At 44.3% G+C, this 22,632-nt stretch overlaps 1 protein-coding gene across 1 annotated transcript in view; it reads left to right on the top strand.

The window, feature by feature from the left end:
- Nucleotides 1–22,397, top strand: part of HS3ST1 (heparan sulfate-glucosamine 3-sulfotransferase 1) — a 28,652-nt gene extending 6,255 nt beyond the window's left edge. The window contains exon 2 of the mRNA XM_004432275.3: nt 20,859–22,397. Within this exon, the coding sequence (XP_004432332.1) occupies nt 20,968–21,903 (936 nt within the window). The 5' untranslated portion in view covers nt 20,859–20,967 and the 3' untranslated portion in view covers nt 21,904–22,397. The remainder of the gene's footprint in view (nt 1–20,858) is intronic.
- Nucleotides 22,398–22,632: the final 235 nt, after the last annotated feature.

The raw sequence follows: 22,632 nt of genomic DNA, 5'->3' as shown, positions 1-22,632 counted from the left end.
AGTGAGTTTTTACATAAAAGGCGATAAATGCATAGTGTTGAGGCCTCTGCCTGTGTCATTAGGCAGGCCTTTCCTGGGAACACTTCCTCTGCCATCACCCTATTTCTTTCTTCCATTGCAATACTTTCTTCCATAGCATGATTTTGTAACAATAATGTTTATCTGCAGCCATCTTATTACTTCATTGGCTCACTTGCTAACTAACTCTCTCCCCCATCAGAATATGTGCTCCATGAGACCAGGCATCTGGAGGTGGATGTGTGTTTCTCCCACTAGTTTCTAGAACGGTGTGTGTGGTTCCAAGTACTTGCTCAGAAAAGAAATAAGAGGCAGCATTTCTGTCTGGGGGAATTAGAGAAGGCTACATGGGGGAAAAATATTTAAAGAAACAGAGAGGCATGGAGAGAAAAGCCAAAGAAGAATGGTAAGAGAGAGTCAACATTTGTATAGCCCTGAGACCCTCCTTGAGAACTCATTTGTCCATTTTAGGGATTCCCAGTGTGGTCAGCCTAGGTGAGTAACTGGCATGGTAACACAAACACGTCTCTGAATAGATCTTAGTCGTGGAACAGCACTCTGACCTGAAAGGAATGAAAATGATTAAAAAAGAATGAAAAAAGAAGAGAAAAGTATGAAAATGATAATTTCTTACTTTCACATAGCACAATAGTACCCACTGCCTCCTTTTTCTCCTGTACCCAGTCCTTCAAGGGAGACGGGGAGCTCTTAGCATGTTCATTGTATACTTAAGGAAACTGAGGTCCGGAAATGAAGCAACTTTTGTTAGATCCTCAGAAGGAAGGTGGCAGACCCTGGATCCCTGGCCACGATTCTCCACCTCCAGTGAGCACGTGGCTCAAGGTGGAGACTTGCTAAATCCCTGCAGGACCGAGTAGCCCACATCTTCTATAAGCAAAGAAATATATTTAGATTTAAAACATTCACGTCTCCTTTTATTCGTCAAGAACTTCCATTTCAGCACTTTCCGAGATGCATTTTGTGTCTTGTTGAATTTCCTCTAGAATTCCTGCAGATTAGGTGCTTGTATGCCCTGCAGTAGGTTGTTTTATGTAAATGTCTTCACTTTTTAGTTTAGGAGAGTAAATCAGAGTCCTGTATCAGCAGTTAAAATACAGTGGGAGAAAGGTGATTGCAGATGCAGCTGAAATGAAAAGGCATGCTCGCCTAGCTGTGCTCAGAAAAATAAATACTTGAGTGGCACAGAGTGAGCGGGCTGGATGCCTCCTTTGGAAAACTTGCTTGCACTTTTTTTAAATTACATCTTAAACTGGATTTTTCCCAGCTTCCTGGGTGGGACGGAGGGAGAGGATGTCAGTTACAGATTTCTGGAATTAGATTTTTGAGTTATTCTTGTGTTGGAAAGAGCATGACTTTTGAAGTCACATCTGTTTGAATTCCTGATCTTTTCCTTACTAACGGTATCATCCTGAGAAATAGACAGTTTTTCTGGGCCGCAGTTTTTTCCACATTCTAATGAGGATTAAAGGAGATTGCCAATATAAAATGCCCAGCATAATACTCAAGAAAGCTTATATTCTTTTTGTGCAGAGTGGCCAGATTTAACAAATAAAAATACAGGACACCCAGTTAACTTTGAATTTCAGATAAATAATATATAACGTTTAAGTATAGGTATATCCCAGATACTAAATATTAAGAAATTATTCATTGTTTTTCTGAAATTTAAATTTAACTGGAAGTCGTATATTTTATTAAACATCCCTATTCTTGTGGTGACAGTTCTGAGGATTACTTTGGTGAAAGTTCTAGAACCCTAGGAACTTAGAAGGGGGAGTCCAGTAATCTTGAAGGTGAAATGACTTAGCAAGGATATGGTCCAAGGAGAAAAGGAAGGATTATTTTCTCTGGTGAGCTAAGCAACAGATCAAACCAAGGCAAGTTTATTTGTTTGCTAAAAGAAACAAAAGAAGTGTGCACCCAACCAGATCTCTCAGTGCATTTAATAAGTGAGCCAGATTCCCTCCCCTGTCATAAAGGCATGCACCAGATTATTCCCAACACCCTTTTCAAAGAAGGTATTTCAACCCCGTGAGGCCACCAGGGTGACGTTCAGTCCACTAACAGAGCGCCTTAGTCAACACAAATATTGCTTCGAGCTCGTTACCGTAGACTGGAATTGGAAAGACAAGGCTCACACAAGGGATCCACTGAGTGCACTGAAGGAATACTTTGTGCTTTGAAAACTCACACCTGCAATCGCTTCCTCATCGGATGAATCCAAAGCTAATAAAGCGGTGAGAGGGTCTTTCAGACTCGCTCCTCCCTAGTAGATGACCTCAGGTTATAAATTGAGTCCCAGATCTCCCCTAAGATGCGAGTATGTTGTTCTGAGGATGGCTGTGAAAATGTTGCTTCCATTTCAGGTAATAACCTGGTAGGGAACTAAATTAACAAGACTTTTCTTGCGTGTGGATTTTCCAAAGCAGGGTTTTATGCTTTCTTCAATGGTGAGATTTTGTAACCGGCAAAATAACCAGTTTTTGTTGCATGTAATATTACTAACTCTTCATTTAACCTGAGCTGCTTACCAGCAGTGTGTTTATGTGGAATATGGACCAGAAAGAAGGGAAACAGCATAATGGTTAGTATATGGTCTTGACCAGCCAGAGGGATCTGATTAGAATCCACTTTACTATTTCCTAGCCCTGAAGTACAAGTTGAATTACTTCATAGCTCTAAGCCTCAGTCTCCACCTCGTAAAATGGGCATAATTAAAATTATAGCAGAGGATTACTTAGTGCACATTAGACCAAATAAGTTATGTCAAGCATTTACGAAGCACCTGGCTCATAGTCAGCATTAAAAAAAAAAAAAGATGCTGTTAATAAGATGTCAAAAGAAAGCAACGTAGGCCTCTAGATTGAAAACTCAGTGTCACGTTAGAGACCATGGATTGAATCTCATGCGTCTTATTCATGGGAGAGTGTCTGAGTTGTTTGCCCTTTGTTTCTTTAGTCTTAATTTATATAATTCAAGCAAACTTTATTATTTCATTTTCTGAGCCAACATATTAGAAGAAGCAGTGTAGAAAAGGAATGGAAGGAGCTGTTAGGGGAAGAACACAAAGTACAGAGAGAGAAGAGGGGGGGAGTGGGAGGAGAAGTGAAGAGAACAAGAGAAGACAGGACAGGGCAACTATTAAATGCAGACGGAAAGATTCGAAGAACATGAACATGGACGTCCAGTGACACTGTGTCCAGGGCAGTCCTCAGGAGCCCCTGATTAAATCCTGATGCAGTCATTTGAGTAAATGCTACCCCCTTTCCCATTCACAAGCCTCCTCAGGACCCCATCTTAATGCCCGTGACCTTGAGGGAAGGCCACCAAAACTGTCGTGGTAAAACTGGAAAGAATGTGGAACATGATATAAACAGTGAAGCTTTCTCCCTGCTCTATGACAGCACAAAATCACAGATGAAAACTGAAGACAAGGGGACCGAGTGCCATCTTGTGGAGGGACCAGCCGTGATGCCCCTTGTAGTCCTCCTCTTCCTGCGAGGAGTTTCTTTTGGTTTGGTTTTAAATTTCCATTCATTAAATGTCAGCTCTTATAAAAGAGAATTTCAGGTGGTGTCTCTTCTGCCCCGGGTCCTCCCTGTGAAGTGGGTACCTCGTTCCTGTCTCTCTGAGCCCCGACTATTCGCACATCATAGGAACTGATCATTCCTGGAGGATAGGTCCCTCCTCTTCAGTCTTTCTCCAAGATGGGAGCACCCTTGGGGCCAGAGCAGTTTGGAGTTCACAGTGACTCTGAGCATGAGAGAATGCCCCCTGCTCCAGAAGGGAGAGTACTATTTGAGGTATTTGACACTGGGGAAATGATTTTATGTTCCCGAACCTTGGTTGCCTTATCTGTTAAATGGAATTATATTTTCTCAAGGACGTTTGCTTGAGAATCACATTTTATGACATGTGTAGAACACCCATTTGAGAGACTGATACTGAGTAAGTGCTTCTAATGCTGCACTGAGTAGTAATCATTAGCTTTTCTCACTGGTAAGCCTGGTTTTGTTTGAAAAGTAGATCAAGAATATCACTGAGGATTAGCTGCATATCACCTTCCAGTCCACCACCTCCTTCTGGCTGCTCCCACTCCAGGTAGTGAGAGGGCCATTGTGTACCGGCAGCCTCTCGCCTCACTCTGCTCTGTTGTAGGAAGACAGCAAGTTTGGGGGCCTCTCTTTTAATCAGGGGAGGAAATCTTCCTCAAAAGTCTGCAGGAGAGTCCCCCAGAGGTCCCATTAGCCAAACACTTGCTCACATGCCCGCAGTCCAAAATTACAGAAGAGGAAACTGAGGCACACAGACATTTGAAACAGGGAAGAGGACAGTTAATGGAATACGGTAACCCTGAATTGATCCCTCTTGTCTTTGAGCAACTGTCACACACCTGTTTGTACATTGCAGTTGGCGATTGATCCTGCTCAGCTTCATAACATCTCTTTTGTTGCTGTCTTCAGCTAAAATACAAATCTTGTGTTCTGGTTTCACTTTTTTTCTCCCAGCTCCGCAACTTCTACAACCATTCACAATCTGCAATATTTCTCTGTGTTGATCTCTCCAGCCCTGACCCGAGCAATCTTTGCAAAACACGAATACAATCAGGTCCCTGCCCTATGCCCTGATGCCGAATGTCCCAGGGATCCCCATCATTTACAATATTAGTGTTCAGGACCCTAAACACCAATAAGTGCAAGACTTTTAAAGACAAGGAGAGATCTGGGCCCAGCCACGTGGCTTCATCACAGTATCCTCTTAGGCAAGTTAATAATTTCTTTTAACCTCAGGTATTCTTCATGATTTTTAGTTACGTGTTTTTTTGTACACTTGTTTATTTAATGTTTAATCTGTTCCAGTAGATTAAATTGTAGGAAGATGGGGATGTTGTCTAGAGCACCCAACCTGGATCAAACCTGAACTAGTGCCTGGCAGACAGCAGGCTCCTAAGAACTAATTGTTGAATGAAAAAACTGAGGACCCCAATGCCCTCTGTTTCATAGAGTCCTCAGGATTAAATGCGGTGATGCATACGGAGAACTTAATGCACATAGTGGGTGCTCCAAAGCTAGCTCTTCTTTTGCTGTTTTGTTTTTTATAATCAAAGTCATGATGAAATTCAAGTCCCACAGCTTGGCATTCACGTTCTAGTCTTAAAAGCCTCATCCCTCCCCATTCTCTATTCTATAAACACATGTCATATTCTGACCACAGGACCGTCACCCCTCATTCCCCCAGATAAACTAGGAATTTGGACATTTCCACTCTTGCATATGCTGTTCCCTCTGCCTTGAATCCCTGCCACCCTCTCCCCTTTCTGCCCAGGTACAGACTAGATCATTCTTTCAGATCTGTTTTGGATGCTTTCCCACTCCACCTCCTCCCCCTTCCATGGTAAATCATTGTGCGTGTGGTAGCACTGCACGTCTCTCTCTTCTGGGCACGTAATAGGGCTGTACTTTCCTTCCTATTTGAGGGTCCGCGTGGCCATGTGACTCGCGGTGGGCAGTGAAAGTGGGGGAAGTGACATGTGTCGCATCTGGCCTGGAGCTTCAGGAGCCAGCTCATGCCTTGTGCATTCTCTCCCCCTCAGCATGATGACCTGCACCATTCAAGTCAGCAGTGTTCTGTCTTTCTAGGTCTCTGAGAGACTTGAGGGAGCAGAGTCCTGCCACCCACCTGTGTGGGGCAAGCAGCCAAAGGGAGGGGGCGCTGAGATGTGGGTGTTTATCTCAGCTTATCTAGCGTGGCCTGGGTGAGGCACGCTTTTTCAGTTCTCCTGGAGCCTCCTTCTCATTCAGGTGACGTTGTTATAATTGCTTGTTGGCTTGGCTGCATCCCTCAGGAAGCAGCTCCTTGGAGAGCAGGACAAATCACTGCTCCTCCAGCTTCGCACCCCCTCGTGCCTGGTCCAGGGTTTAATGCACGATTGCGGAATGAAATGTGGATTCGTGTGGTGAGAAGGGGTGAAAAGGTCTTAGGTCACGAGACGTGGGAAGTGAAAGTACTGTTATTATAAATAGAAATGTCAGTCTTTGAGAGAAGGCGGATGTTGTAGTTCAGATTTCTTGAGCTCAGATGGGCAGCTGTCCTTTGTCACCCCGCAAAGGGATGAAGACCCGAGAAAATGTTCTCTGGGTAAAGTCAGTGCCACCCATGCTCTGTCCTTTTCTGAAATCTCTCATGGTGGCCCTGTGGGCATCAGCCTTTCCCAGCCATGTGGCCCCTGTTCCAGGGACATCTTTATGCTTTTAGTTCTGAAGGTGGAGCCTGCCTTTGCCTGCTTCTGAGCCCCCAACCTTTGTCCCTTCGCTGCACAAATTCCAGCAGAAGCAGCAGAAGGGCTCTGGGTTGGCATCGGGCTGTTTGTCAGGATTCTGGTTACACAGGCCACCGGCCCCGCTGATTTAAACAATCGCATGTGTTGAGAATTGCCTTCACCTGCTACCTTTTCTTACTTGAGTGATTCTTTATGGTCCTCTGCTAAAGATGGCACAAAGGCTAATTATCTCGTAATAGCTGTCCTTTAAAAACATTAGATTAAGAGCCACTGTATGCTTTTCATTCTGCTTTTTTCTTTGTCATCTCTCTCTCTCTGCATAGCTCTCAATACTCAAAATTTTGCGCTTTCTATGAAGAATGCTTTTTTCTTACTTGTCAATTTTTAGAATGTTGCAATTTCTTTCTTTATATATTTATGTAAGCAGACTAGTTGTTATAAAATCTAAATTATTACTATTATTGTTCCTTTATTTTTTTCTTCAAGCTAGTATCATCAAGCTGCTATTAATTGAACTAATATTATTGAGCTCTGTTGAGGGTCTACCCTGTGTCAGGTGGGCTAGGGCTTTTTTCCTGTAGTATCTCATTTAATTTTTATAGCTACTCAACACGGTAGGAAGCATTCCCTTTCTTCGGATGGGGAAACTGAGGCCCAGAGAAGAAAGTGCTTTTCCATGGACAAACAACTAAGCCAGGATTTAAACCCTGGTAGATCTGAACTCACTTACTTTGATCTTCCCACATCACTCCACTTATTTCTTTATTTTCCTACTTATAACCTTTAGCCTGGATGTCAGTTAAAAATGTTGAACTTGGTTTTTTTCCTTCCCAGACCTCTGGATGTTTCTTTGGTGTTTTTCCATGAAGTATGTCTCAAACTTCCTCTTCCTGGCCTCCTTTAAGTTGCTAAGATAGTATCTATCCCATAGCCTTCTTCATCTCATTGGGCTGGAAGTATATGTTTCCATATCCATCTTTCCCCTTCCACAGTGGGCCTGGGGACTGAGGGGGGACCCTGGATAGTACCCTGGAGAAGGCCTGCACTCAGGAGGCCTGGTATCTGTGTCCTGAGTGAATGACATATTCTCCTGGGTAGAGTCTGAGGGGAGAAGGAGGGTAATAATTGTAAGAAGAAATCTTAGAATACAATTTAGTGACTCACAGTGTTGAACGTCTTTCTCTCTACGACTCTAAGCGTTGAAAGAAAAATTATGAGAAGCCAAACCAGAAATGTCAGCACAATCTTTCAAACCTCATTTAGTTTGAACCATCATTCTTTGGCCAAACCTACTGTTAGGTTTCAGTTTGGTACCAGTCTGGAGTACACAGCCAGGCCTGCGTGTTCATACCAGCTGGTGGGGAAGTGAAAGTGGCTGTCAAAGCAGAAGAGCAATGGGACCACAGTCAGGTTTAGTCTTTCGACACCTCTGGAAACTTATCGTCATGGAAGCAGCGTATGGGCTGACAAAGTGCAGGACCTCAGGGCGCGTGTGAGCTTCATTAATGCATTAATGGCCTTGAGAGGGTATGAGAGTAGCAGGAAGTCTTGAAACTTAGTTCATCATGGGAGCTGTCACACTTGTGCACATACATACAAGCACACATAAGCGCACACACATGTACACACAAACACACGTGCGCACATACACGCGTCATATAACAGGTACTTTCAGGAGGAACTGGAATAGAGTACTGTGTGAGTGAACTTTCTAAGGTCTCGTCAAATCCAGCCGACTCCACAGAAGAAGGAGTGATGTAGAAAATCACATGCATACCCCTGTTTGTCCTTCACTCCCTCCCCCAATGCCTTTGCCTTTTCCTTATTGTTCACGAAGAGTTGGAGGAAGAAATTCAGTTACTGGGACGTGATAACTCATTTCCACACCGTTTTTCTTCTTTGATTTTGAAACACAAAACAAACTATTTCTAAATGTAGCTCTGTTAACAATTCTTCTTATGTCACCACACATTAATATGACCAAAATGGCTTTAATTGTGATGTACGTGTCTCCATTATTCCCTTGTCTATGAATCTTCCTGGCCTGATAATAAGCATCATGTCCATAGCCCCCTCAGAGCCCTAGCTCTAGTGCAGTCACCACATTTCGTGTACCACTTCTCCTCCATTTGCCCCCCATACCCTACACCCCTGCATATGCTTGAGGTGTTTGAGGGAAGGGACAGGATGCCAACTTTGTCTCAGGTTCCCCAGTGCCTGGTACACAGCAAGTCTATTTAGGTGTCGACTCTGAATTGTAGGTACTCTGGGCAGGCTGATAATTGGGTTTGCTCACATCTAATATTCTTCGAAGGTTGCTTCTTCACATCTTTAGAGAGGCTGAGTATTATGTGTGGTAAGAACCGAGAAGCTGGTCCTCTGTGACGGTTCTCAGCCTTCCTCTGTTGTTCTAAGCAATTCCACTCACTCCCAAACTTACGTAAGCAAGCAAAAGTCCCAGAGTAAACTGCTTCTGTCCAGCCTAGAAGGTCATTACACTGACTCTTTCGATTGGGTGAAGGGAAATCTTGTCCCACAACATGCAACCCCCCTGCCCCCACCACAGGCTGAAGGGCGCCTTCTAATTGTATATTTTATTGTCACTGAGAAACTTTTTAAATAATGCTATTTTCTTCATCTTCTTTTGTTCCAGTGATGGCTAAGCATCTTTTATAGATTGTTCCCTGATTGAGCTGATCCACCTCTTCATCAGGTCCTTGTTCAATTACTATTCATTGAATGAACACTGAATACGATCTGAATAGAACCAGAACAGCAAGTGCAGTTGGGGAGACCCTTCACAAGGGAACAGTCTCTTCTATTAGAAGCTGTATTATTTCCCCTTATCAAAAAGACCTCAGCTGTGTAGAAATCCAATATATGTCACTACCTTTAACCCATGAAACATTAGACTGATGCTGGCACAAGTGACAAAACTTTACGATTTACTTGTAACAGTAATTATTTTGTTTGAAATTTTAGATAATAATATCTTGCTGTGACAGACACAAGTTTCTTAATTTTCTAAAGCCTTCACATTTTAGATAGATGTAAAGGGCGGATGATCTTAGAATTTCTGACCCAACTGTTTCCTTTTTAAACGAGACTTAGAGTATTTCTGCTTCTTGGCCAAGATCACACAGAAGTCAGGGCGGACTCGGACCAGACCCCAGCTCCCAATTCCCGGCTCAGCACCTTTTGTGCTTTGGCACCTTCAAGCAAAGAAGACTTTGTGGAGATGCATTGTATGTGCCTGAAATTATCTGTGTTAGTGATACTAATTACCTGAGTAGGAACTTTATCAGCTACTACGATGGAAGATGGAGATCTGACAGTGATGATGAGGACATTTGGTGAGGGTTTTCTGTATGCCGGGCCCCCTTCTTAACACTTCATGTAATAATATCTCTTTTAATCCTTATGACAATCTTGTGAAACTGGTACTGTTACCATCTCTACATTTCAGGTGAGAAAACCAGGCACACAGAGGTCACATGACTTGCTTTTGGTCACCCAGAGGGAGTAAGGGACGGAGCCGTGATTCAAACCCACGTTCTCAACCACCAGCCTACCCTCTCTGAGCTCTTATAATTCATCTTGAGGATTCCTGAATATCTGTCCCTGATTCCAGCTTGTTTCAAATATGTTATTTAAGTAATAATAAATAAGTAATATCTTAAAAGTATAAAATATAAATCATTTTGCATTAGCATTCACGAAAGAAAGATCAGGCTGGTGTTGGTTTGACTTATGATATAGTATTATATTTAATCTGAAGATATTGAAATTATAACCAGAGATCACAGAGAAGATGGTGTTGAGTTCAAGATCTAGATGTTGTCCTTCTGGATAGATTAAATGGCATTTTAAGATTTCAAGATGAGAGAAATAATAAGGCAGGCATTCCCTGTTGAAAGTAAATTCATTATAGACTCGTCAACTCTTGAATCGGAGGCAAATGAAATACTAATTCATTTTGTAGACCCTGAAGCTTAAGAATAAAAGAATAGTCAACTTGAATAGTGTTTTTAAATTTTTTCAAGTGAGGGACCAATAGAAATCACAGTTGTGTGTGTGCATGTGTGTGGCGTCGAGGAAAAAACTAGGCACCATTGCTTTATTCAGTGCTGTGATATGAACAGCAGCAATTTAATTCAGAGAAGGAAAAAATATGGGCAATATAAAATGAAAACCAGCCATAGTTCTGTGCTTTCATTGTTTCCATGCCTGTTTCCCCACAGCTGCTTGCAGGCAGGGATGTCTTAGTCATTGCTCCACCCCGGTGCCTCGCAGGGTGCGTGTCAATACTAAGTGCTCACTTAAATGTCATTTTTTAAATGATCTTATCAAACCGAGGGCATGCAGATGCAAAAGGAAAGACCAAAACAAGCTTTGGGCCAAAGCTGAGAGAAGTTTCCAAGATTTCCCTTCAATGTGCCCCAAGTTGGAGCCTGTGAGTGGTCTTGCTGGGATCTAAGATCAGGACTTGATGCTTCGTTCCATGTCACTGTCTTTTCCCTCTACTGCGTCTCTAAATCCTGAAGCCTCTCAGGTTGGGCCCTGCTGGCTCCTGAAGCCTCGTATCTGCCACTGTCTCCCTGGCCTCTCTTCTCCTCCTTATAAGGACACTAATCCCACCATGAGTCCCACTCTCGTGATCCCGCCAAAATCTAATCACCTCCCAAAGTCTCCACCTCCAGATGCCATCACACGGGGGATTAGGGATTAGGGCTTCAACAGATGAATTTTGGGGGACACAAACATTTAGTCCATACAGTCTGGCTCAAGAAATGAGTCAAATACTCCCCCACCTTTGCCCGCGCAGGGGAAGCATTCACTTCAGTTTGTACGTATTTATTTTCAGCTGCAAACTATTCTAATGTTCCCTGCACCAACACAAAGGAAGCACACCTTTCCATGGGTTTGGGGTCCAGTGGGATGGGAATCAGGAGACCTTGGCTTCTGATTCAGTTCAGCCCCTGCATGCTTAACCTTGGGGTTCCTGTTCTCCACCTACCTCAGTTTCCCCTTCTGCTGGGATAAGGACAGGACAAAATGATGGCACATGGCCCTTTGGCTTCTGATGCCCTATGTGTCTTTCTTGGCCATTTCTGGGAAAATGCATGGGATCCATGGGTACTTGCCACCTGTGGGGTGATGATGGCTGTCCGCCTCAGCCAGGGAGGCTCCTGTAGTCAGGACAGCACCGGTTGGGAGGGTGGGTCGCACCTGGAGCAGGAACTGAAGCTACACTCACCCGAGTGCACTGAGGCAGCCCAGCTCCGTCTCCTGTCTGCTAGCACGGCCCCCTTTCCACTCAGCTGCACCGGGTAATAAGAGAGGCCCTGTCCGCCCTCCTGTCACGGAGCTCTGCTGTGCACTGCCTGTGCCAGTGCCTTTCTGCTTCTAATGAAGGATTTATTTAGGTCACCGCTGCCTTCTGTGCACAGCACCGCAGATTAAACATGTTGAGAACTAGCTCCTCCTCCTCTTCCCTCACTGGGGCCTCGCCGCCACACACACCTGGCTGCTCATCATTCATGCAGGGGCATTTTTGAAGGGCCCACTGCATGCCCCTTCACAAACAGAGAGCCTGGACCATTCTATGTGTCACCGTCCTTTCTTCCTTGAGCCTCTGCCTGGTTGAGTCACTGCAGTACTTTGGATCATGAACAAATGTGTTGGACTAATTATCATCCCTGGATCCCATTTATACCACACAGTCTTCGTTTTTTAGGGACAAAAATAGCTACCGTGATTTAAGGGCTTGCCGTGGGCCAGGAAATATGGCAATATTGTAAGTACCCACATAGAATATTTTATTGAATCCTCACAATCGGTATATGGGGCCAATGCAGTTGATCCAAGACTCTGAGTTTCAATGCTGTCTGGTGGATTTTAAGTTAGAGAACTGAGATTTGAGCCAGGGATTTTGGCTCTAAGTCCTCTGTGAATTCCAGTATCTCCCCGCCACCCCCCTCCACAGATAATGCCACCTCTGTGGCCAGACCTATCACTCTCTGTTTTGTCTACAACAGTTGTTTCCAGTCCTGGAATTAAAAACAAACTGCCCCAACAACAGTAAGAAAAGAAAACCAAAGGCACATTGATCACGCGAGCCGGAGGCCAAGGGGATCAGAAGCGGAGTCTGAACAGGCACGGACATTCCAGGCTCACGAGGTCCTTGTCGTTCCAGGGGCTGTGGGTGGGCAGACCAGTTCCCCTGGGAGCTTGCTAGGAACACAGACTCTCTGGCCTCTCCCCAGACCTCTTGGATCAGAATCTGCATTTTGGACTAGATCTCCAGGGATGGGTGTGCACATCTGAGTTTGGAAAGCACTGTTCCCAGCGATTGTAATGGGGCAGCCCTGGCTCCTGTGAGGAAGCTTTAGTCCCTTCCCACTTGCAACTCCTTATCCAGATCCTTCGACCCTAATCTCTCATCTAATTGGAGAAGAATGTTGTGTAGGTTGACTTCAGTCTACCTATGGGACAGGTTACATTTATCCTTATTGTATCATGGAGTTCTCAGAGGTTCAGAAACAACACTGTGATTGAAATCTTCTGGCTGCAAATCCCTGCCACACTATGCTCCCTGGCTTGCCCTCCTTCCTTTAATCCTGGAGAGTCATGTTTGTTATCCAGGTAACCTTTTATAAATATGGAACCTCCCAGCATTGCCTTGGATGGAAGGGAGCATAGAAAGGCTGGAGGAAGGAACATTCGAAGAGTCCTCTTCTTTTTCAAGGGGAAAACGGGGCAATTACACTTCCTTTTCCCAGACAGTAAATGTGACCCTGGGAAGCTCATTAACATTATGTGGCCTGACCTTGGGTCTTTTCTACCCTGAACTCTTTCCACCCCGTCCTACCTCACAGCAATTACCATAAGTAAATCAAAACAAAAGTGAATGTCAACATTTGTTGAAGAGTGTCATGTGTAGGCGATTTCAAGAAAATAAATATTTATGCGAGTCTGGAGATATCACTGTCCTTTCGTAGACTGACAGGCGCAAGCTAAATCTGTTTCCTTTTTCTTGGTTTCCAAGATGACCTGCCAAGGATGGAAATTTGACACCACTGCAGCGTGCTCTTAAGTAGTTGAGTAAAGGAGAGAATGAAGACATGTCTGACTTCTAAAGATGAACGGAGCATCTTATACTGTTGATTGCTCAGAAGTTTGGTTGGATACGGAAATGACAGTTCTGTTGTTCAAACTGTCTTTACTCGGGTTTCAGTACATTCCAGAAAATTAGATCACTCAACACCCTGGGATGCTTGGAGAGAGGCAGTTCTTGCATAGCAGTATAACTCTCAGCCTTTCTGCTATCTTATCCTGCTCTGGAGTCAGCTCTCCCCTCTGCCTGGAACGTACTCCCCGCTGCCCATGGGAGGCATCACCATTCAAAGGAAAAGAAGCACAGAGAGCTTTAGAGATGGCCTGTGGAATTTTAATTTTCACACTTCCTGGGTCTGTGACCTTGAGAGAAGGTCATTTAACCTTAATAGCATGTTTCCCTATCTGTCATGGGGAGAAAGGCAGGCCATTAACATTTGGGGAATGCCTACGGTGTACCAGGCACAGCGCTATATATTTGGGACGGGTGATCTTATTTCATCTTGATGGCATCCATGTGAAGTAGGTTTTAGCCCATTTTGCAGGATGGCACATTGAGCCCCAGAGAGGTAAGAAACATATCTGAGGTCAGTGAGCTATAAGAATTCCAGCCTGGACCTGTCCAATTGCAAGAGCTTCTTTGCTTTTGCACTAATCCATACTACCTTCTCATTGCTTAAAACATATAAAATAAAATGAGAATAAGCACCTCTTAGTATTGTTGCAAGTATTAGAAGGGATAATTTACACGCAAGTGCTTACAACCTGACACACAGTGGGCACTCAGTAAGTAACCTCTTCCTTGCCAAACTTTTTGTTAAATCTCTTAAAGGACTTGTGGTTGAGTGCTTTGATCATTTCTGTATCCGAGAGGAGATTCTTGCCTGTGCCAGCTGGCTCACTGTCTTTTGTTGAGGGGCTGGGTAGGTGTCCTGCAAACAGAGGGATCATAGGCTTTGCCGTTCCTGAGGCACTGAAGTTACCTCTTGTGAAATAGTCTAGTTATTTCATTTTATCCATGAATATACTCCAGTGGTGGGACTGAGAGAATATATTGTAGTTAATTACATTTGCAATCTAGGTCATGATGTGAATTATGTAATAAGAAGACTTAAGGAGAAAATTAAAATATTTTTGAAGGGTTATCTCACTGCTTCCCCTCCTTTTTTAATTAAAATATTTTCCAGACTCTCAGGTGATCTTGTCCAATCACTATTAGAAATTCTGAGTCCCCCTTGCAACATCTGGTTTCTGCTTGACTCTCTAGGGATGAAAAACTCACTATCTTTTGATGCAGTCTTTTTCATAGACAGACAAACTAAGTTTCTCTTTCTACTGAATTAAAAGACTTTCTCAGGACCTGCAGCCATTTGCCTAACTTTCTACTACATTTTACATGTTCATTCAGCAAATAGGATCTCTAGCACATACTGTGTACCAGAATTCATGCCAGGCCCTGGGGGTGCAGCAATGAGAGAGACAGGACACTGATAAGGAGGCTCTGAATTGACATTGCGAGGTGGAGAGGCAGACAGTAAAAGGCAAATATAATTTGGGATGTTATATAAGGAATATAAAATGGGACGCTGTGAAAAAAAGGTGATTAAAAGAGAGCAGGTGGGTTCCCGTGTCAGGGAAAGCAAGCATTTGAAGTGAAATCTGAATGACAAGAAAGAGCCAGCCCCAGAAAACCTAGGGCCCAGCATCCTGGAACGAGGGAGGAGCAGATGCCAAGGCCCAGAGCTGGCACGCACTCAGTGTGTTCAAAGGAGCGAAGGTCAGTGAGGCTGGAACTTGGCTTGAAGGAGCAGGCTGGGGCCAGAGGGGCAGGCGGGTCCCATTGTAGGGGCCTCCCGGGCCTGGAAAGGAGTTTGGATTTGATTCCAAGTATAAGGGAACCCCTAGTGGGAGGCCTCTCCCTGTGTTCCCCATGCCTGGCAGGCGGTCAGCATCTTCCCAGTAGGGTCCAAAGAAGCCTAGTGTTGCAGATGGGAGAGAATCATCTTTTGAGTTCTTGAGACTCAGGGCTTGGTTAATCACTGCAGGACCAAGAAAACAGCATCACTGATAAAGGGGCGTAAACAGAGAGGGGGCTGGCTCTTTCTTTGGGGCCTTTTAACCCATCTACAAGGGAAGGACAGGGTTCATTTTGCTCATCCTAGCAAGTCTGGGGACTTCCAAGAAATCCTGTCCCTCAGCAAAGAATCGGTGCCAGGCATGAAGGCTCAACAGGACCGAGACTCACCCTGAGGAGCCCAGTACCTGCTGGTCCACCAACTCTGGGCATTGCCAAGGACTGAAAGGGGAAGCGAGGTTTTGCCTGCTCACACCGAGTTTGAATCCTGGTTTTGCCTCTAACTTTCTGGACAAACCACTTAATTTCTCTGAGCCTCACTTTCTTGTAATGATATCAGTTCCCCCTGAGGACTTGCACTGAGCATCACAGGGGCCCTTTGTGCAAAGTTGCCAGCCTAGTGTCTGCTCAGTAGCAAGTGCCACATTTGGTAGCTGCAATCATTGCTTTTGGCAAGGGAGGTGACCTGGGCTCTAGGTGCTGTTGAGCATTCTGTCCATGCCTATGCCAGCTGAGGGCTCCAAACTTTCAGAAGGTTCCACCTGTTCAGTATTATCTGGTTCACTTCTGGAGGGAGAATAATGAATTTATCTTTGTGCTGCCTGCGAGTTCAACTTGCCTTCCTATTCCTTTGCCTGTTTAGAAAGCTCCTATTTTGTGAGTGGGGCAGGGGATCTTACTACTAAGAGAACGGTTTCCACGCTAGAAGAGCTTTCAGATTAAGAATTACAGCTTCGCTCAGTGCTCTGCCTCTGTGTTATCCACTTCAGTTGCCACCAGCCACATGTGGCCACGAGATGTGCTGTAAGAGTAAAGTATATACACTGGATTTTTAAGACAATACAAAAAAATGCAAAATGTCTCCTTGATTTTATATAGTGATTTTGTGTTAGAGCAATAAGATTTTGGATAAATTGGGTTACATAAAATATTTCTTTTTCTAATGTGGTTCCTGGAAAACTTTAAAGTGTATATGTGGGTCATTTTAACATTTATAATACAAGTGATGACAATACATGATTTGTCATGGGGCAGGATATGACTGGGTCTCAGAGACAAATAAATAAATAGTGGTTGCTCTCACTTCTGGGACGGACTACTGTTACCTTCATGAGCATCTCTTGATTGCCTATGAAGATTTGAGTTTTTCTGAGAATGTAGTAAAACTGCGTGTTATGCTTTTATTTATACAGCTCTGCTGCATAACTACTATCGGGAAGGTGCTGTGGTTGGCATTATAGAGGGGAGAGGGCATTGGTAAAATTAGGGAATTCATATCATAACTTAGCTAAAATGTTAGATACATAGCATAAATTTAATAAATATTTGTTTAAAAAAATGCAAAGGTGCTCACGTTCTATTTCTGTTGGACAATGCTGACACACACCATCTCACTTCAGTCTCGGAGTAACCATCTGAGGTAGGTGGAATTATTACCATTTTACAGAGGAGGAAACTGAAGCTAAGAGAGGTTAAGTCACTTTGACTAAGGTCAAAACTAGAGACAGGATTCGTGTCTCCACAGCCTGTGCTATTCCTTTCGGCTCTTCTACTGAATAGAACAAATGAATGAGTTTGACCTCGTGCTGTATGTACCCTGAGTATCAGCTGATTCTGGAGTTGGGGGCCAGGGGGTTGTCACTGCTGGATAGATTTTGGGGGGATTTTCTTCTTCAGGATCCCAAAAATATTGCCATAAATTATTTTATGTTAAGACCACATGCTAGAGAGACAGCAATAACAGCAGGTAGAGGACAGAACTGGGGTTCAGGAACCACAAGTTCTAGGCCCGGATTTTCTATGTGACCTTGGGCAAGTCATCTCAGAGGCTCCTCACCTAAAAAATGAAAGACAGGAACGTAATGAGTCTCTTCTGTTCTGATGTTCATAATTCCATCGGCGAGATCAGCGTGGCCCAGGGGTCCTGGCTTACAGGTTCACCCGAGCTTGGCGATCTTTTCTTTTCCGAGAGTGTTGCTAAGAGGCACAGAAATTTTGGCTATGCCACTGTTATATCAAACTATAACAGGAGGAAGTTGGCTCTCAATGGCCATTGTGTGTGTAATATATTTTATATATGTGTAGATATACATATATATGTGTGTGTATATATACATACACACTATATATATAAAACTTAGTTTCATACATGCACATACTATACATATATATAGCTGTCTCTTTATACATATAGCTCATACATATACATGCTTCTCTCTTTCTCTCTCTATATCCATCATACACACAGTATACATGTATAAATAAATATATAAATAAAAAAATATAAAAATATATCACACAGCCTATCTGTATATATAGGGGTGTGTGTGTGTGTGTGTATATATATATATATATATATATATATAGCATGTGTGTGTATGAGACTTTAGCTAAGTTTTTTTTCATATACCTCAAATATTTTTGGAATATAGAAGGCTTAGAATAAGTAAATACATTTTTAGAAAGTATTAAAGTAGAAACAAGGAGCTTTTAAACTATTAACTGCCCAGGTTTTTTTGCTTTTTTTTTTGTCAAGTACAAACTATATTTAGTTTCTTCTCCCTGCCGTCTGCTGGTAATTCTCCTTTAGGAAAAAGATCTCAGATGTGCACTGCGCTAACCAGGATGCCTCATAACAGAGTGGAAAGAGCGTGAACAGTCAGACAGTCTGAATTTCAGATCTAGCCTCTGACTCTGTCCCTTAGGTGTTGAATGATTGGGATTCCAATCTGATTGGGATTTCCAGAGTCTGAATACAGAGCTGTAAGATGGGGAGAGCAATACCCACCGCAAAGAGTAGAGCTGTCTAGTGTGGAGGAGCTACTCCCTCCCTCGCTTCACCCACCCCACCCCCTGAACACGTGCACACATGCAAGCACACATGTACACACACAAACATATGCACACATACACAAACATGCGTGTGCATGCATGTGCACATACACACACACACCAAACATGTAAAAAGTAGACATAGCTGGTCCATCTGGTCGACCCACATGGGTAGTTAAGAAGGAAATGGAATTTGACTGGAACATGCTGAAACTTGCAGTTGAGTAAGGAAAAGCCCTATTAAATTGAGCTCATCCAATCAGTAGAACCATTCTTGAACCACATCTTGCTTATCCATCCCCCCTAAACATTTTTGTTTCTTTTTCTCTAAATATTTATGTCAGCTGATCTTGTGAGTCTCTTCCCCAGTGTTCTGTGATTCTCGAAAAATTTCCACCTATTTAATTTAATATAAATTTTTCAAAACAGCTAATACATTTGATATCTGAGGGAGGTACATCAATTGATTTTATCATAAAAATGGAAGCCCTCAATGTTGTTCTTCTTTTGGACAAGTTTTAAACTAATTAGGTGAATTTTAAACTTGGTATAAAGAAGATAATGGGCCCTCTTGACGGAGAACATTTTTACTGGCTCTGTAAATCCCACAGTTCCCAAACCAGGCCTGTCTCTAACCTTACCTAACTGTTTAGACAAAGATTACTTAAAAGAGAGCTTCCAATCTCCTCTTTCTAGGAGAGGATCAAACATGGATTGTTGTTTATGAGCTCCCTAAAAACATGAACCCTGACTCGTCTGTCTTGGGAACCCCATGCAACCTCGCCCAGCTGTGTCTCTGTCCATGAGGGATTTTAATGCCTAAATGTGATAAATCTCAGATTGTTAAAGAGGAAAAAGCATAAAGGAGGCAGTCTGTGGAAAGAGAGCCCTGGGTTTAGAGTTTTGAATTTGGGCTATGAATTTTGAACTGGAGTAAGTTTTTTTGTCCTTGGGCAACACTCTTATCTATAATTGTCCCGCCTTCTGACCTTACATGGTAAGGTTGTGGTACAATCAATGGAGCAGACTACGAGACCACTTTATAAAAAGTAAAACTTTGCGGTCATACAAGTTTTTTGCTCTTTCTGTTCACCTCACCTGTTTATCCTTCTAGGCCCACCTCAGACATTTCCTCTACTATGAAGCCATCCCCAATTGTTTCAGGCCGCATGAATGAACATATGCCCTCATAGCACCCTGCCTAAACGATAATTGTAACACATATCCTGATGCCTGTGGTCAGGTTGTATCAATTAACCTTTGCCAAAATTGTGCTGCAATACAAACCACCCCAAAACTCGACGGCTTAAAGCCACAATGATGCTTTCTTACTCATCAGCCGGGATGGTTGTGTCGCACACAGCAGACTTGCAGGATGGCTCTGCTGCATGTGTCTCTCATCTTCCTCCTAGGACCAGCAGCTGACCAGAGCACATTCTTCTCATTGTGTTGGCAACAGTGCACGAGGGCAGGTGTAAGCACACAAGGCCTCTTAAGGCTGGGGTCTGGTGCATTGTTTCTGCTCACACGACAGTGGCCAAACCCAAACCAAATTGCTGGGAAGCACACTCCCCTGACAAGGAGGCCATGGCAAGGGCTGGATGCAGGGAGGGGTGAAGAATTGGGACTAAACATTCAATCTTTCATACAGTCTCCCCCGCCCTATTAGAGTAGCAATCAATCTTCCATACAGGGTCACCTGCCCTATTAGATCAGGAGCCCCTGGTGGGTGAGAGGACAGGAACAATGCCTGCTTCTATATCACCTGTCCCTCTGCCTGGGGCTGGCAGGGAGTGGATATTTCATTGATGTTTGCTGAGGTCCAAAAGACCATTCCAACCCTTGCCTTCATAGCAGGGGTTGGCAAACTATGGCTGCAGGCCCAAATCTGGCTCTGTTTTCATACAAACAGAGATCTAAATTGTTGGGAAAAAAATCAAAAGAATAATAATATTTAATAAGTATGAAAATGATATGATGGGCCGGCCCCGTGGCTTGGTGGTTAAGTGAGCGCGCTCCACTGCTGGCGACCCGGGTTCAGATCCCGGGCGCGCACCGACGCGCTGCTTCTCCGGCCATGCTGAGGCCGCGTCCCACATACAGCAACTAGAAGGATGTGCAGCTATGACACACAACTATCTACTGGGGCTTTGGGGGGAAAAAATAAATAAATAAAATCTTTAAAAAAAAAAAAAAGAAAATGATATGAAGTTCAGATTTGTGTCCGTAAATAAAGTTTTATTGGAACACAGCCATGCCCATTCCTTTGTGTATTGTCTATGGCTGCTTTAGAGCAAAACAGCATGCTTGGAGTTGCCATAGAGACTGTCTGTCGTGCAAAGGCTAAAACATTTACTCTCTGGCCCTGTACAGAAACTGTTTGCCACTCCCTGCTTTGTGGGATAAAGAAACAGACAGAGCCCCAGGCAAGTGAATGCCGTGCCCAAGACTACAGAGTTGTCAGCTCCATTAAGCCCTGTTTATTTGGGGTTAATATGTTCCCCCTTTGTTTCCTAGTAATTGGCGGCCTGCGACACCCATGTGTCACTGATCAGGAGGCATTCCCTGCTGCAGCGCTTCATGACCCAGCGGCGCCCGGCCCAGTGAAGCCACCGTGGTGTCCAGCATGGCCGCGCTGCTTCTGGGCGCGGTGCTGCTGGTGGCCCAGCTCCGGCTGGTGCCTTCCCGCCCCGCCGTGCCCGGAGCCGAGCCCGGCCAGCAGGAGCTCCTGCGGAAAGCCGCCACCCTGCGGGACGAGGTCCGGGGCGGCGCGGCCCCCAACGGCTCCGCCCAGCAGCTGCCGCAGACCATCATCATCGGCGTGCGCAAAGGCGGCACCCGCGCGCTGCTGGAGATGCTCAGCCTGCACCCCGACGTGGCGGCTGCCGAGAACGAGGTCCACTTCTTCGACTGGGAGGACCATTACAGCCAGGGCCTGGTCTGGTATCTCAGCCAGATGCCCTTCTCCGCCCCGCACCAGCTCACGGTGGAGAAGACCCCCGCGTACTTCACGTCGCCCAAAGTGCCTGAGCGGGTCCACAGCATGAACCCGTCCATCCGGCTGCTGCTCATCCTGCGGGACCCGTCGGAGCGCGTGCTCTCCGACTACACCCAAGTGTTCTACAACCACGTGCAGAAGCGCAAGCCCTACCCGTCCATCGAGGAGTTCCTGGTGCGCGACGGCCGGCTCAACGTGGACTACAAGGCGCTCAACCGCAGCCTCTACCACGTGCACATGCAGAACTGGCTGCGCTTCTTCCCGCTGCGCCACATCCACATCGTCGACGGCGACCGCCTCATCAGGGACCCTTTCCCCGAGATCCAGAAGGTCGAGCGGTTCCTGAAGCTGTCGCCGCAAATCAACGCCTCGAACTTCTACTTTAACAAAACCAAGGGCTTCTACTGCCTGCGGGACAGCGGCCGGGACCGCTGCTTACACGAGTCCAAAGGCCGGGCACACCCCCAAGTGGACCCCAAACTCCTCAATAAACTGCACGAATATTTTCACGAGCCGAATAAGAAATTCTTTGAGCTTGTCGGCAGAACATTTGACTGGCACTGATTTGCAATAAGCTAGGAACCTTTCCTATTGTAAGTTACCGTGTACATCTAGGGGGAAAAAAAAGAATTTTAAAAGGGCATTTAAGCTATAATTTATTTGTAAAATCCATAAATTACTTCTGTACAGTATTAGATTCACAATTGCCATATATATACTAGTTATATTTTTCTACTTGTTAAATTGAGGGCATTTTGTATTGTTTTTCATGGTTGTTAATGTGTACTATGTCTCTATATGAAGGAACTAAAATATTTCATTGCAAAAAAAAGAAAAAAAAAATTCTGGAGACACTGTCGTTTTTGAGTATAATTAACTTTGCCCCCAACTCGAAATAGCTGCCTGTGTTGCACTTATTGCAGAATCTATATTCCTTTGTTCCTTAAAAAAAAAAATGTTTTTCAAGGCTATTATGTTCCTCTCTCCTCCTCTCCTTTCTTCGTTGCTCTTTTTAATTTTTAATGTCTTGCTGTGGTCATCAGATTTATTTTTCACTTGCGTTGTTAAGTTTTATCTTCGCTGAGATCCCTGTTATTCTTAGAGGCAGCAGGTTCACCCACTCTCAACTTGAGCAGGTACCTGAGTGTGGAGTTTAACCCCACGTAAACTCAGAGTGGACAAAGCAATGTTAAGACTGGAGGATTAGTTAATAACTAGCAAGAGGCCCATGTGATACATCTTTGCTTCAAAGACTGCTTGCATCTGTTTCTGATCCCAGCAATAGGCGAAACC

Source organism: Ceratotherium simum, chromosome 8, assembly GCF_057802395.1.
Source record: "Ceratotherium simum simum isolate JZ-2026a chromosome 8, ASM5780239v1, whole genome shotgun sequence".
Lineage (NCBI taxonomy): Eukaryota > Metazoa > Chordata > Mammalia > Perissodactyla > Rhinocerotidae > Ceratotherium > Ceratotherium simum.
The sequence above is the reverse complement of the archived record's forward strand: the minus strand, read 5'-3'. Positions and strand labels throughout refer to the sequence as shown.